The sequence below is a fragment of the Scyliorhinus torazame genome, chromosome 12, assembly GCF_047496885.1.
Source record: "Scyliorhinus torazame isolate Kashiwa2021f chromosome 12, sScyTor2.1, whole genome shotgun sequence".
Lineage (NCBI taxonomy): Eukaryota > Metazoa > Chordata > Chondrichthyes > Carcharhiniformes > Scyliorhinidae > Scyliorhinus > Scyliorhinus torazame.
The window spans coordinates 20,664,352-20,679,058 of NC_092718.1; the positions used below are offsets into that span (position 1 = coordinate 20,664,352).

At 49.0% G+C, this 14,707-nt stretch overlaps 1 protein-coding gene across 1 annotated transcript in view; it reads left to right on the top strand.

The window, feature by feature from the left end:
* Nucleotides 1-14,707, top strand: part of LOC140387420 (alpha-2,8-sialyltransferase 8B-like) — a 78,549-nt gene that overhangs the window by 42,596 nt on the left and 21,246 nt on the right. Inside the window, exon 3 of the mRNA XM_072470509.1 lies at nucleotides 2,568-2,702. Within this exon, the coding sequence (XP_072326610.1) occupies nucleotides 2,568-2,702 (135 nt within the window). The remainder of the gene's footprint in view (nucleotides 1-2,567; nucleotides 2,703-14,707) is intronic.

Below are 14,707 nucleotides of genomic sequence, written 5' to 3' on the forward strand. Positions count from 1 at the left end.
TATTATTATAAGACTCTGGTGCGATACTCATCTTCCACTGGACAGAACACGCGTTGTCTCTGAACTTTGAGCAGCTAAATGAGCCATTCTTAAAGGCACCACTGCAAGCTTGCTCCATAAAGGGGAAACAAATCTTCCTCCCTCCTACTAGCCCCTCACTATCCCTTCCCCACTTCGGACCCAATTTCGCTCCATTGAGGAGGCACCTTACCCTGTATTGTCCATCGCTGATCGCTGTACCGTCCATTCGTCCTGGCTGCCCAGTGCATCCTGAAATGGATTGGGTTCCATGTCAACCTGGAGTGTGGGCACCTGATTTACACTATAATCAAAATTCCGCACCCCCCACCCCCACACTCCCCGCCATCCTTTGAACCCTGAACTTATTTCATCACAGTCTCAAGAGAAATGCAGTTGTGAAATTCTGCACTAAAATATCGGACGGAATTCTCCGGCTGTTGGGATTCTCTTTTCCCGCTGGCAGATCCACCCCGTCCACGGGTTTCCTGGCAGCGTGGGGTGGCTTCAATGGGACATCCCATTGACAAGCGGCGGGAAGAGAGGATCTCACCACCAGCAAACGGCGTGTCTCCGAGAAACATGCAGCTGGGGGGCCCGGGGAACCCAGACCACCATATTTCCTTCCCGCGCGAGCCGGGCGGCGTTGCCCAGCTCGTGGGGAGCCGAGCGAATTTCAGAGGTGAGAGAGGCTTCAGGAAGTTCGCTGAGTGTGTAATTATTCCCGACAGTGCTAGTGCACAGCAGTGTGCCCTGACAATCTCTGTCGATCTCAAGCACGCAGCACTGCTGACAGCCCCGTGCAGAATGTAAACCAGCAGCACCTCGCTGACAATCAAACCACAAGCTACAAGCAGCTCAAATTGATGCTGATCCTCATCCAGATGGTAAGACCTCCTACACCCATCAATCAGTCTACCTCCCTGTAGGAGTACGCACAAATATATTAGCAATGCAATGTTATTTACATTTTGTCTTTATGTAAATCTCTCCTCCAGCTATGTGGGTTCCATTAAAATTAAAAACATTGCACTCACATCCAGATTACATTAGTGCATCAGAGTCTGAAGCAGAGAAACAGGCCATTCGGCTCAACTGGTGTATGCTAACATTTATGCTGCACACAAGCTACCTCCTTCTCTGTCTCTCTTTATCTAACCCTATCAGCAAATATTTCTTTCCTCAACAAACATAGGATGCTGGAAAAACTCAGCAGGTCTGGCAGCATCTGTAGGGAGAGAAATGAGAGTTAACGTTTCGAGCCAACTTGGTTCTTCTTCAGAACTGAGAGAGAGAGGGAAAATCTGTTCGATACCATACTGTAGTTAGAAAGGTTTGCAACAAAAGTTTACCAGTGTTTTGTTTATCTTTTTTTTCCTGTCTCCCTCCTGTGCTTATCCAGTTTCCCCTTTAGTACATCTGTGCCATTCACCTCAATTAGTTCATATGGCAGCGAGTTCCACGTTCTAACCATGTGCTGAACGAAGGAGGTTTGGCCTGATTTACTTCACTTACATTCTTTAGATAATTCTTTACGTGGTAAAAAAAGCATCTGGCATGCTTGCCTTGGTCGGACGGGGTATCGAGTATAAAAGCTCGCAAGTTATGTTCCAGTTATATAGAACGTTGGTTCGGCCATAGTTGGAATACTGTGTCCAATTCTGGTCACCGCACTACCAGAAGGACGCGGAGGCTTTGGAAAAGGTTTACCAGGATGTTGCCTGATATGGAGGGTATTAGCTATGAGGAGAGATTGAATAAACTGGGATTGTTCTCCCTAGAGAGACGGGAGCTGACGGGTGACCTGATAGAAGTTTATAAAATTATGAGGGGTATAGATAAGGTGAACAGTTGGAGGCTTTTTCCCAGGGCGGGAATGACAATTACAAGGGGGCACAAGTTCAAGGTGAGGGGGGAAAGGTTCAGTGGAGATGTGCGGGGGAAGTCTTTTACACAGAGGCTGGTGGTGGCCTGGAATGCACTGCCAAGTGAGGTGGTTGAGGCAGGTACGTTAGCGACCTTTAAGACTTATCTGGATAGGCACATGAACAGATGGGGTATAGAAGGATACAGGCGGTTGGTCTAGATAGGACACGTGATCGGCGCCGGCTTAGAGGGCCGAAGGGCCTGTTCCTGTGCGGTATTGTTCTTTGTTCTTTATAACACCTCTTTGCACTATTGAAAATTCTCAACGTCTTTCAGACACTATGTTTTGATTTTGAGTGATGTTTGTTATGCAGGGCAGGAGGGTCCAATTTCCAATCCTCTCCTCGCCTGAGAATCCAGCCCACAAAGCCCAGGGCAGCTCATTCCCAATTATATCTCTTCATTGATGAATTCTCCAGTCTGAAATCTGTGGACCTGGAGGTTTAGAAAAGGCTAGTTCTCTATGCTGTGTAGCTGCTTCCTTAGTTGGGTTAATCCTGAATCAATCCCTACTTCAGCAGTCCGTTAAGGAATGGCATGTTGTTTTCATGGTGTGCGCGTGCGTTGATTTTCGAAATCAGTCAGTGTGCAGTTCTTTGAAGTCAATGTTTATGATTGTCTAGGGAGGAAATGATCACAAACACCTCATCCGCAGTGCCCCGGGAGCGGATTGAGAGGAAGGAGAGCATCCAACGACAGGCAAGACTCCTTGAGATACCGGAATGGAAGCTTAATACTACGCTAACTGCGAGGATAAGGTAAAGTTTTGCTGTTCACAACAGATGAATCTTTTGATCTTCCCCAGGAAGCAAATTGAACGGCTGAAATTTAGTTGTGATCTTTATTTCTTTATTTCTCCTCCTCTCCGAAAGGAACTGAGGCGCGAACACGGTTTCAGTTCCATAGCAACTGGTCACCTCCTCCAGTCATTTGCCAAATGGTCGACTTTATCATTGTGAAAAAAAAAAAGGAAATGAGGTAGACCTTGTCTTTATATCATCCCTTTCATGATATCAGGACATCCCAAAGCACTTTATAATCATTAAAATACCTTTGAAGTGTAATCACTATTTTAATGCAGAAATTGGATTGGATTGAATTTGTTTATTGTCACGTGTACCAAGGTACAGTGAAAAGTATTTTTCTGCGAGCAGCTCAAACAGATCATTTAGTACATGAAAATAAAATAAAAAGAAAATACATAAAAAGGCAACACAAGGCAAATACATAGACACCGGCATCGGGTGAAGCATACAGGGTGTAGTATTAATCAGGGTCGTTTAGGAGTCTGGTAACAGCGGGGAAGAAGCTGTTTTTGAATCTGTTCATGCGTGGTCTCAGACTTCTGTATCTCCTGCCCGATGGAAGAAGTTGGAAGAGTGAGTAAGCCGGGTGGGAGTGGTCTTTGATTATGCTGCCCGCTTTCCCCAGGCAGCGGGAGGTGTAGATGGAGTCAATGGATGGGAGGCAGATTTGTGTGAAAGACTGGGCTGTGTTCACGACTCTCTGAAGTTTCTTGCGGTCTTGGGCCAAGCAATTGCCATACCAGGCTGTGATGCAGCCAGATAGGATGCATTCTAAGGTGCATCTGTAAAAGTTGGTAAGAGACAGTGTGGACATGCCGAATTTCCTTAGTTTCCTGAGGAAGTATAGGCGCTGTTGTGCTTTCTTGGTGGTAGCGTCGACGTGGGTGGACCAGGACAGATTTTTGGTGATGTGCACTTCTAGGAACTTGAAACTGCTAACCATCTCCACCAATGCCCCGTTGATGCTGACAGGGGTGTGTACAGTGCTTTGCTCCCTGAAGTCAATGACCAGCTCTTTGGTTTTGCTGGCATTGAGGGGTAGATTGTTGTCGTTGCACCAGTCCACTAGGTTCTCTCTCTCCCTCCTGTATTCTGACTTGTCGTTATTCGAGAGCCGACCCACTATGGTCGTATCGTCAGCAAACCTGTAGATGGAGTTGGAACCAGATTTTGCCACACAGTCTTGTGTCCACAGGGAGTAGAGTGGGGGGTTAAGTACACAGAGTTGTGGGGCCCCGGTATTGAGGATTATCGTGGAGGAGGTATTGTTGTTTATTCTGGCAGATGATTTACGCAAAGCAAGATCCCACAAACAGCAATGGGCAACGACCGGACAATAGTATGGTGCTATAGAAACAGAAAGTGCTGGAAATACTCAGCAGGTCTGACAGCTTCTGAGGAGAGGGAAGCAGAGGGTTGAACTTTCCGGCCCTTCCTGCCGGTCGTGGGAAGGAAGCAGGAATTACTTATCCCTCCACCAACGTCGCTGAAATAGATGAATTACCCAGTCATTTTCTCAATATTTTTTTTAATATAAATTTAGAGTACCCAATACTTTTTTTCCAATTAAGTAGCAATTTAGCATGGTCAATCCACCTATGTTGCACACCTTTGAGTTGTGGGGGTGAAATCTATGCAGACACGAAGAGAATGTGCAAACTCCACACGGACAGTGACCCAGGGCTGGGATCGAACCCGGGTCCTCGGGGCTGTGAGGCAGCAGTGCTAACCACTGCGCCACCATGCCGCCCCTTCTCATTATTTTTGCAGGAAGCTCGCTGTGTGGCACTGGCAGCTGCGTACCTACGCTACAGCAGTTACTACACTTCAGAAATTGTTGGCTGTGATGTGGTTTGGAAAGTCCTACGGCCATGAAAGGTGCTATAGAAATGCAAATATTTCTTTCTTTCTAATGGACCTTCAACTCCACCACCCAAAAAACTTTAGAAATGACCTTTGTCACGATCCCCATGGGGAGCCGCAAACCAAAATGGAAAAATCTACTGATTGGGAAATTAAGCAACTACCAACAAGGTTCCACCTTTTGTAGCTTTTACTCGAACACAAGTCAGAACGAATGCTAATTACATGTCAATTAGCAGGCAAATGGGGCAGCACGGTGGCGCAGTGGATTAGCCCTGCAGCCTCATGGCGCCGAGGTCCCAGGTCGATCCCGGCCCTGGGTCACTGTCCGTGTGGAGTTTGCACATTCTCCCCGTGTTTGCGTGGGTTTCGCCCCCACAAACCAAAGATGTGCAGGGTAGGTGGATTGGCCATGCTATATTGCCCCTTAATTGGAAAAAATTAGCAGACAAATGATGCTTCACATAAGTTTCGCTTCGAATAATTGATACAACAAATATGCGTCTTATGCAAATGTAAACCGAAGCATTTGTATCATCACCCCCCCTCCACCGGATAAATGTGCCACTTTGTAGCTGCACAGTTCCATATTATGCTAATCTTTATTCACACAGGCAGGTAGAAGTCCTATTGAGCCTTCACCTTTGCGTTTCACGGATACAATTATCATCAGCAAGGCGGATCTCCACAAACCCCTCTCTCTCTGAGGCACAATTGTCCTAATGTGTAACTTTCCAGAGTTCCTTTTCAGCTGATCAAACAGTAAAATTCCAGTTCACGGCCGTTTCTGGGAAAGCGCCCAGCTCTTCAGTGTCACTGAGCTATTCACGCAGCTTTCCAGGTTTTAGACCTTTATAGTCAGCTCGCACAGTGCCAGCCAGAGCCTCCGTCTCCTTTTCCGCCAACCAGAAAATCTGACCTCTTCCTGAGAGTTGTGTTTCTTCTCCTCACAAAGATACTCTATATTCCTCTTTCTGCTTTCTCTTTGAGTCTGCATCTGTACCTGAATTGCCTTCACCCTCCAGCTTGTCTGCTTGTAACTCTCCTTTTTGTCTGCTGATCCTTTTTGGGTGGAATTTTACAGCCCCATCACCAGCTGGATTTTCCGGTCCGATTGACGTCAATGGACTTTACAATGGCTTACCCCTCTATTGGCCCTGACCCCCCATCGTGGTATGGCTATACAATTCTGCCCCTTGTGTCTGCCAGCCACAAAGCTTCATTCTTAACTTCTTTCTTGTTGGTACTGCCTTCAGATCAAGCCACACGATCATATTGACCAATATTCCTCATTATCCAAGAAAATTACATTTGATCCCGTTACAATTGATGAAAACTTCCAAGCTCTTTTCAAACATTCTTAATTACAGACTCCACAAACCTTTTAAAGAAATTCCAAATTTTCCAAATTACTTCCAGGTCAAAGGTGATCACACTGTTGTACTTCTTGCAATTTGTCAGTTTTTCTGATCATTGAAACTTAAATTTAAAATCATTACCCTTGTGCTAAAGTCCCTCATGGGATGTGGACCTCGCTGGCTGGGGCAGCATTTGTTGCCCATCCCTGAGGGCAGGGGCTGTTTAGCACAGGGCTAAGTCGCTGGCTTTGAAAGCAGACCAAGGCAGGCCAGCAGCACGGTTCAATTCCCGTACCAGCCTCCCCGAACAGGCGCCGGAATGTGGCGACTAGGGGCTTTTCACAGTAACTTCATTTGAAGCCTACTTGTGACAATAAGCGATTTTCACTTCATTTTAGAGTCAACCACATTGCCGTGGATCTGGAGTCACATGTAGGCCAGACCGGGTAAGGACGGCAGATTTCCTTCCCTAAAGGACATTAGTAAACCAGATGGGTTTTTATGACAATCGACAATGGTTTCATGGCGACCTTTAGACTCTTAACCCCAGATTTTAATTGAATTCAAATTTCACCATCTGCCATGGCGGGATTTGAACCCAGGTCCCTAAAGCAGGATTCTGGATCGCTGGGCTAGTCCCGCGACAATGCCACTACGACACTGCCGCCCCTCAGGTGGCTCAATGTAAGCCTACTTGTGACACTAATAAAGATTATTATTATAGAATATATAGAAACATACAGTGCAGAAGGAGACCATTCGGCCCATCAAGTCTGCACCGACCCACTTAAGCCCTCACTTCCACCTTATCCCCCATATCCCAATAACACTTCCTAACCTTTTTGGTCACTAAGGGCAATTTATCATGTCTAATCCACCTAACCTGCACGTCTTTGGACTGTGGGAGGAAACCGGAGCACCCGGAGGAAACCCACGCAGACACGGGGAGAACGTGCAGACTCCGCACAGACAGTGACCCAGCGGGGAATTGAACCTGGGACCCTGGCACTGTGAAGCCACAGTGCTATCCACTTGTGCTACCATGCTGCCCACATAGTTTATAGTTTTAAGATGCTCTTGCGGAACTTACCTCTTTCATTTTGTCAATATAAATTTAGGGTACCCAATTCCTTTTTTCCAATTAAGGGGCAATTTAGCATGGCCAATCCACCTATCCTGCACATCTTTTGGGTTGTGAGGGCGAAACCCACGCAAACACGGGAGAATGTGCAAACTCCACATGGACAGTGACCCAGAGCTGGGATCGAACCAGGGACCTCGGCGCCATGAAGCTGTAGTGCTAACCACTGAGCCACCATGCTGCCCGGAACTTACCTCTTTAACCAAGACCTGCCCAACTGGTTTTCTGTGGCTCAGTGTCAAATTTTGTCTGATTACACTGCTGTGATGTGCCTTGTATATGTCAGTGCATTAGCGATGCTATATAAATGAAAGTTGTTGTTTCCCTTTGGCTATATGTCTGCAGGTGTTTTTCTGTGAGTGCATGTTACAGCTCTCGTAGTCAGCTTGCACTGACAAAAGCCCTTAAATCCTTTCCACCCATTGAATTGAACTATGAGTCATCAAGTGCGGAGATTGAGTGTAAAACCGGACACTGTAGCGACTCCAGGTTCAAATTTTTCATTCCTTTGAGATTTCTGTTAATTCGGCTCGAGCTGTTTTTACCCTTTAGTGAAAGGGCACCGACACTATGATCTCAATTAATGGTCTAAGGAATTAGAACAAGCACAAAGTGTCAGCATTCACAGATTGCTGGCAAGGGCCTGACTGCAGCTTCACAATATTAATTGTTGCTCCTAACACACTATGCAAAGGATGAGCCAGTCAAGAATCATTGGCACAGCTGAACCTGGATCCCAACTGGTTCATTCTCTGGGGGGAGCACTTGAGTTGGCAAGGTTGGTGAGAGGAAAACCTGGAGCAAGTGGAGGATGGGTTCAGTATGGCAGAGTTCCACAGAAATCAGAAATAACACAAAATGCATCTTGTGTCAGATTGCCAGAGGTGATGCAGGAAGAAGAGGAACTGAAAGGAAGGTCGGGGGTGGGGGGTGGGGGGAGAGTATAACGTGGCAGGGCTTCTATGTGTACGCAAATGTGAGATGCATTAGAAGTACATGTGCGAAACTGGAGCCATTCATTCGAATGGAGTGACATGGGGTTGTAATGTTGACTGAGCCTTAAGTGCAGCAAGGCTGAACAGAAAGATGATGCAAAAAGAAAATTGATACACCATCAATAATAGACGACGAGTGATAAACGTAACTGAGGCTTTAATACACTAAACAGCAAGCCTCCTGCCTCTGGACCCGAACTGGGTCTGGAGGCAGAGAACTGCCACTTTTATACAGAAACCCCGAGGGGAGGAGCCACAGGCGGAGCCAGCCTGGACAAGCCCAGGCGTATACAACACAGCACAGTGAATATAATACAATGAACACAATAACGTGGTTTACCACAAAAATGTTGTTGGTATTTTTTTAATTGGCAGGACTCAGAGCGTTACATCCAAAGAAACTACCCTGCGACCGCTTTCATTTCCTCTTTGGATAACAATTTGGGTGTAGGCACAAAAATGGCGGCTAACGAAGATCGATAGTGTTACCAAATTAGAGGCACAGCAAAGACAGATCGCAGAATGGTGTCAATAGATTGGCAGAGTAGGCAAATTGTGGGCGGATGCAGATTATTGTAGTCAAATATAAGGAAATCATTTGTGGAAACAGAATAATGAAGAAAGGACACCGTAACTAGCGGGATTCTTGATGAATGAAGGAACAGAGGTGTTTAGGGATTCAGATAATAAGGTCTATAAAAGGGGCAGTATAAGAATAAAGGGCCACACAATAGGGCAAATAGGATTTCTACATCCGGGCACTGATTATTGAAGCAAGGAGATTATGGGCCGGACTCTCCGGTCCCCCAGCCGCATGTTTCTCACCGGCACACCATTCGTGGCGGCGGGATTATGTCTTTTCACCGATTGTCAGTGGGGTGTTCCATTGAAGCCATCCCACGCCACCTAGAAACCCGTGGTGAGGGTGTGCTGCCAGCAGGAAAAGTGAATCCCAAAGACTGGAGCATTCCGGCCTATGTTGTACTTGGGAAATAGATTGATCAGGTGACATCTTCGAAGATTACGCCGGCCGGCCTGGATTATTTGGAGATGTTGGTCCATGTGGCGCAATGTGTCGGGCTGGTTCTCAATCTGGAGACTATTCAGCAACTGGACATCTTTGTTCCAGTCTAGTTTGGATGTGAGAGGTCTGGGGAGCGGCCTGGAATGAAACAAGCCAGAAAATTTAGAAATCTAACTCTGAAACAAAGGTTATCCAATGTCGCTGCTAACAAAGGTTCCCTGCTTCCTAATGCGCTTCCCAGGAATAGAGATCGACATGAAATCCAAGAGAAATTGGACAGGCATGGGTGTGGTTTTCAAAAACGAGTTGACGAATTACTTGAATTGTGTCCTGAGAACTTTGCCCATCAGTGCACGAAAAGATACGAATGAGGTGCCCCCAGTTGGCTCTCCGCTGTTTCCTAAGACGAAGCTTTTTGCTGAAGCAATTCAGAAACGCTCAATAACATCACAACACCACTCCAGCTGATGAAGGTTCCTTTGGATGAGAAATTGGTGCAGGAGATACTGGAGAAACATCAAACGTTCTTCACAGAACAGGTCAAAAATTCAAATGTGTGACTCTGTGTCACCAAGACCACTTCGAGTTCCACAAGGGAGCTCCTGTAGAACAAGACCAATGAGTTTCGTCAGGCGAACAATTTACTGAGGTGGAAAGAAATGATCTGAAGTATACGTTGTGAGGTAAACGCAACTCCTTTTTGGAAGAGTACAACAGCAGTTTCAATTCGGGCCTGGTTTTTGGCAGCGTCGTTATTTGGGTTGGCGTCAGTGGAGCTGCCCAGTTTGCCTCCCCTGCACTGATTCTGGGTACTTTCCTGGCCAGTGTGCTTGAGGGCACCAGTACATTGCTTGCTGGTGGTGTGACGCCTTGTATGGGAGTGCTGCTGGTGGGCTGCTGGGGACAGGTGTGGGGACAGGGACGGGGATAGGATTATTGATGCAGTCAAATGGTCCAGATGAGCAGGACCCCCAGGGTTCACAGAAGAAGCAACAGTGATACCGCAGACAAGCAGAGTGCTCCTGATGTAACTGGGCGGCATATTCTAGCCCAAGCTTGTCATCTGGTTGTAAAGAGAAATCCCAATTTGAAATTGCTGCTAGGCTTGCAAAAAACACAGTCGCAAGTTTCTCGCTTTGAAATTAGGGGGCGGCAGGGTGGCACAGTGGTTAGCATTGCTACCTCTCAGCGCCAGGGACTCAATTCCGACCTCGGGTGACTGTCTGTGTGGAGTATGCACTTTCGCCCCGTGTCTGCATGAGTTTCCTCCGGGTGTTCCGGTTTCCTCCCACAGTTCCAAAGATGTGCAGGTTAGGTGGATTGGCCATGCTAAATTGCCCCTTAGTGTCCAAAAGGTTAGGTAGGGTTACCGGGTGGGGGCATGTGTCTAGGTAGGCTTGCATTATTGGAAGGATATTAGAGCCATGGAAGAAAGGCAGTGAGAATTCACAGATGATACAAGGAATGAGGGATCATAGTTGTGAACGAAGGCATTTTAGTCTTTTCCCCAAACAGAAGGATAAGCGGGAAGGGTAAGGGACATAGAAAAAGAAAACATAGAAAAAACAGGAGCAGGAGGAGGCCGTTCGGCCCTTCAAACCCGCTCCGCTATTCATTCTGATCATGGTTTCTATGAGATCCCCCTCATTCTTCTGAGTTCCAGCGAATACAATCCTAACTGATTGAATCTCTCCTAGTACGTCAATACTGCCATCCCAGGAATCAGCCTGGTAAACCTTCGCTGCACTTCCTCTATAGCTAGAACAACATTCCTCAGATAAGGAGACCAAAACTGCACACAATATTCGAGGTGCGGCCTCACCAATGCACAAAAATGCTGACTTTGCCAGCAGTGCTCACATCACATGACAGAATAGAAAAACCCAGGAGTAAATCCCTTCATTGTCTTCATCTTGACATCCTTCCTAAAATGTTGTGCCCAATCAGCTAAGGTCTCGCCAGTGATTGATAAAGGGTGAGCAGGTCGCAATCTTGGTGAGTAAGCGGGTGGCATTTGAGGCGGTGGGTATTGTGGCAGATAAGGGGGGGTCGTTATGTTATGGTGAGTGGCAGGCTGCAGGGGGCCCAGGTGGTGCTAGTGAATGTGTATGCCCCAAACTGGGACGATGCAGGGTTCATGAAGCGGATGCTGAGCCGGATTCCGGATCTGGAGTCAGGTAGTTTGGTAATGGGGGTGGGGTGTGTGGGGGGGGGGGGGGGGGGGGGGACGGACTTTAATACAGTCCTGGACCCAACATTGGATCGGTCTAGGTCGAGGTCGGGGAAGAGGCCGGCAGCGGCCAAGGTCCTGAGGGGGTTCAAGGACCAGATGGGGGGAGTGGATCCGTGGAGATTTGCCAGGCCAAGGGCGAAGGAGTTTTCCTTCTGCTCCCATGTACACAAGGCTTACTCGCGGATAGATTTTTTCGTGGTGAGCAGGGCGCTAATTCCGAGAGTGGAGGGGGTGGAGTATTCGGCCATTGCGATCTCGGACCATGCCCCGCACTGGGTGGAGCTGGGGATGGGGGAGGAGAGAGGCCAACGCCGGCTGTGGCGAATGGACGTGGGACTACTGGCGGACGAGGAGGTCTGTGGGCGGGTCCGGAGGTGCATCCAGAGATATGTGGAGGCCAATGATAATGGGGAGGTTTTGGTGAGTGTGGTCTGGGAGGCGCTGAAGGCAGTGGTCAGGGGGGATTTAATCTCAATCAGGGCTCACAGGGAGAAGAGGGAGAGGATGGAGAGGGAGAGGTTGGTAGGGGAGGTACTGAGAGTGGATAGGAGGTATGCGGAATCCCCCGAGGAGGGGTTGTTGAAGGAGGACCTGAGCCTTCAAACGGAGTTTGATTTGCTAACCACGGGGAAGGCTGAGGCCCAGTTGAGGAAGGTACAGGGAGCAGTGTATGAGTATGGGGAGAAGGCAAGTCGGATGCTGGCGCATCAACTGCGGAAGAGGGAGGCGGCTAGGGAGATTGGGGAATTAGAGATAGGGGGGGAACATGGTGCTGAGCTCGGCAAAGATTAACGAGGTCTTTAAGGACTTTTATGGTAAATTATACGAGTCAGAACCCCCGGAGGGAGGGGAGATGATGAGGCAGTTCCTGGACTAACTGAGGTTTCCAAAGGTGGTGGAAGGGTGATTAGAGGGGTTTGAGGCCCCAATTGAGATGGAGGAACTAATTAAGGGGTTGGGGCGTATGCAGGCGGGCAAGGCCCCGGGGCCGGATGGGTTTCACGTAGAGTTCCATAGGAAATTCTCGGAGCTGTTGGGCCCGTTGCTGTTGAGAACTTTTAACGAGGCTAAGGAAACAGGAATCCTTCCCCCGACGATGTCGCAGGCTCTGATCTCGCTTATCCACAAGCGTGATAAGGACCTGCTGCAATGCGGCTCCTATAGGCCTATTTTGCTCCTTAATGTGGATGCCAAGCTGTCGGCCAAGGTCTTGGCCACTAGGATTGAGGACTGTGTCCCGGGAGTGATTCACGAGGATCAGACGGGGTTTGTGAAGGGCACGCAGCTGAATACGAATGTGCGGAGGCTTCTGAATGTGATGATGGTGCCCTCGGAGGGTGGGGACGGAGAAGTGGTAGTGGCAATGGATGCGGAGAAAGCCTTTGACCGGGTGGAGTGGGAGGTGTTAGGCAGATTTGGGTTTGGGGAGGAATTCATAGGGTGGGTCAAATTGTTGTATCAGGCCCCGGTAGCGAGTGTTTCGACGAACCGGCGGCGGTCGGGGTACTTTAGACTATATCGTGGAATGAGGCAGGGATGCCCCTTGTCCCCCCTGCTGTTTGCCCTGGCGATTGAGCCGCTGGCCATGGCGTCAAGGGAGTCTAGAAACTGGAGGGGATTGGTTCGGGGGGGGGACGAGCACCGTGTTTCACTGTATGCGGATGACCTGCTTCTGTACATTGCGGATCCGGGGGAGGGAATTTCATTTTCATTTAATTTCGGATGGGGGAGGTCATGCGGATACTTAAGGATTTTGGAGACTTCCCGGGATGCAAGCTAAATGTAGGAAAAAGCGAGTTTTTTGTGGTGCATGCGAGGGGCCAGGAAAAGAGGTTGGGAGAGCTACCGCTCAAGATGGTATAGAGGAGCTTTCGGTACTCGGGCATCCAGGTGGCCAAGAGCTGGGGGGGTCTTGCACAAGCTCAATTTAGTGCGGCTGATGGATCAGATGGAGGAGGACTTTAGGAGGTGGAACATGTTGCCACTCTCCCTGGTGGGCAGGGTGCAGTCCGTAAAGATGACGGTCCTCCCTAGGTTCTTGTTCGTCTTCCAGTGCCTGCCCATTCTCATCCCCAAGTCCATTTTCAAGCAGGTAAATAGGAGCATTATGGGATTTGTGTGGGCAAATAAGACCCCGCGGGTTAAGAGACTGTTCTTGGAGCGCAGGGTTGGCACTGCCGAACTTGTGCAGCTATTACTGGGCAGCAAATGCGTCTATGATTTGGAAATAGGTAATGGAGGGAGAGGGGGCGGCGTAGAAACGGTTGGAAGCAGCGTCCTGTACAGATACTAGCCTGCCGGCACTGGTGACGGCACCGTTGCCGCTTCCGCCAAAACGGTATACCACGAGCCCGGTGGTGGCATCGACACTGAGGATTTGGGGGCAGTGGAGACGGCATAGGGGGGAGTTTGGGGCCTCAATCTGGACCCCGATAAGGAACAACCACAGGTTCGTTCCAGGTAGGATAGACGGCGGGTTCCTAAGCTGGCACAGGGCGGGAATCAAAAGGATGGGGGACCTGTTTATTGATGGGACTTTTGCCAGCCTGAGGGCGCTAGAGGAGAAATTTGGGTTGCTCCCGGGGAACACTTTTAGGTACATGCAGGTTCGGGCGTTTGTGAAAAAGCAGGTGTGAATTCCCGCTGCTACCTGCCCGGAGGATACAGGACAGGGTGGTATCGGGCGTGTGGGTTGGGGATGGCAAAGTATCGGACATATACCAGGAGCTGCAGGAGGCGGAGGAGGCCTCGGTGGAAGAGCTAAAGGGCAAGTGGAAGGAGGAGCTGGGTGAGAAGCTGGATGAGGGCCTGTGGGCTGATGCCCTGGGCACGGTCAATTCCTCCTCATCTTACGCCAGGCTGAGCCTGATTCAGTTTAAGGTGGTGCACATATGACAGGGGTGAGAATGAGTAAGTTCTTTGGGGTGGAGGACAGGTGTGTGAGATGTTCAGGGAGCCCAGTGAACCATGCCCATATGTTTTGGACATGCCCGGCACTTTTGGAAAGGCTTTGCAAAGGCTATGTCCAAGGTCTTGGACACTCGGGTACAACCGAGCTGGGGGTTAGCGATATTTGGGGTATCGGATGATCCGGGAGTGCAGGAGTCGAAAGAGGCCGGAGTTCTAGCCTTTGCCTCCTTGGTAGCCCGGAGAAGGCTCTTGTTAATGTGGAGGGGCGCGAAGCCCCCAAGCGTAGAGGCTTGGGTCAGTGACATGGCGGGGTTCCTCAGGCTGGAAAGGATAAAGTTTTGCCTTGCGAGGGTCCTTGCAGGGGTTCTCCAGGCGGTGGCAACCGATCCTTGACCTTTTTCGCGGAACGTTAGATGGAGGTCAGCAGCAGCAG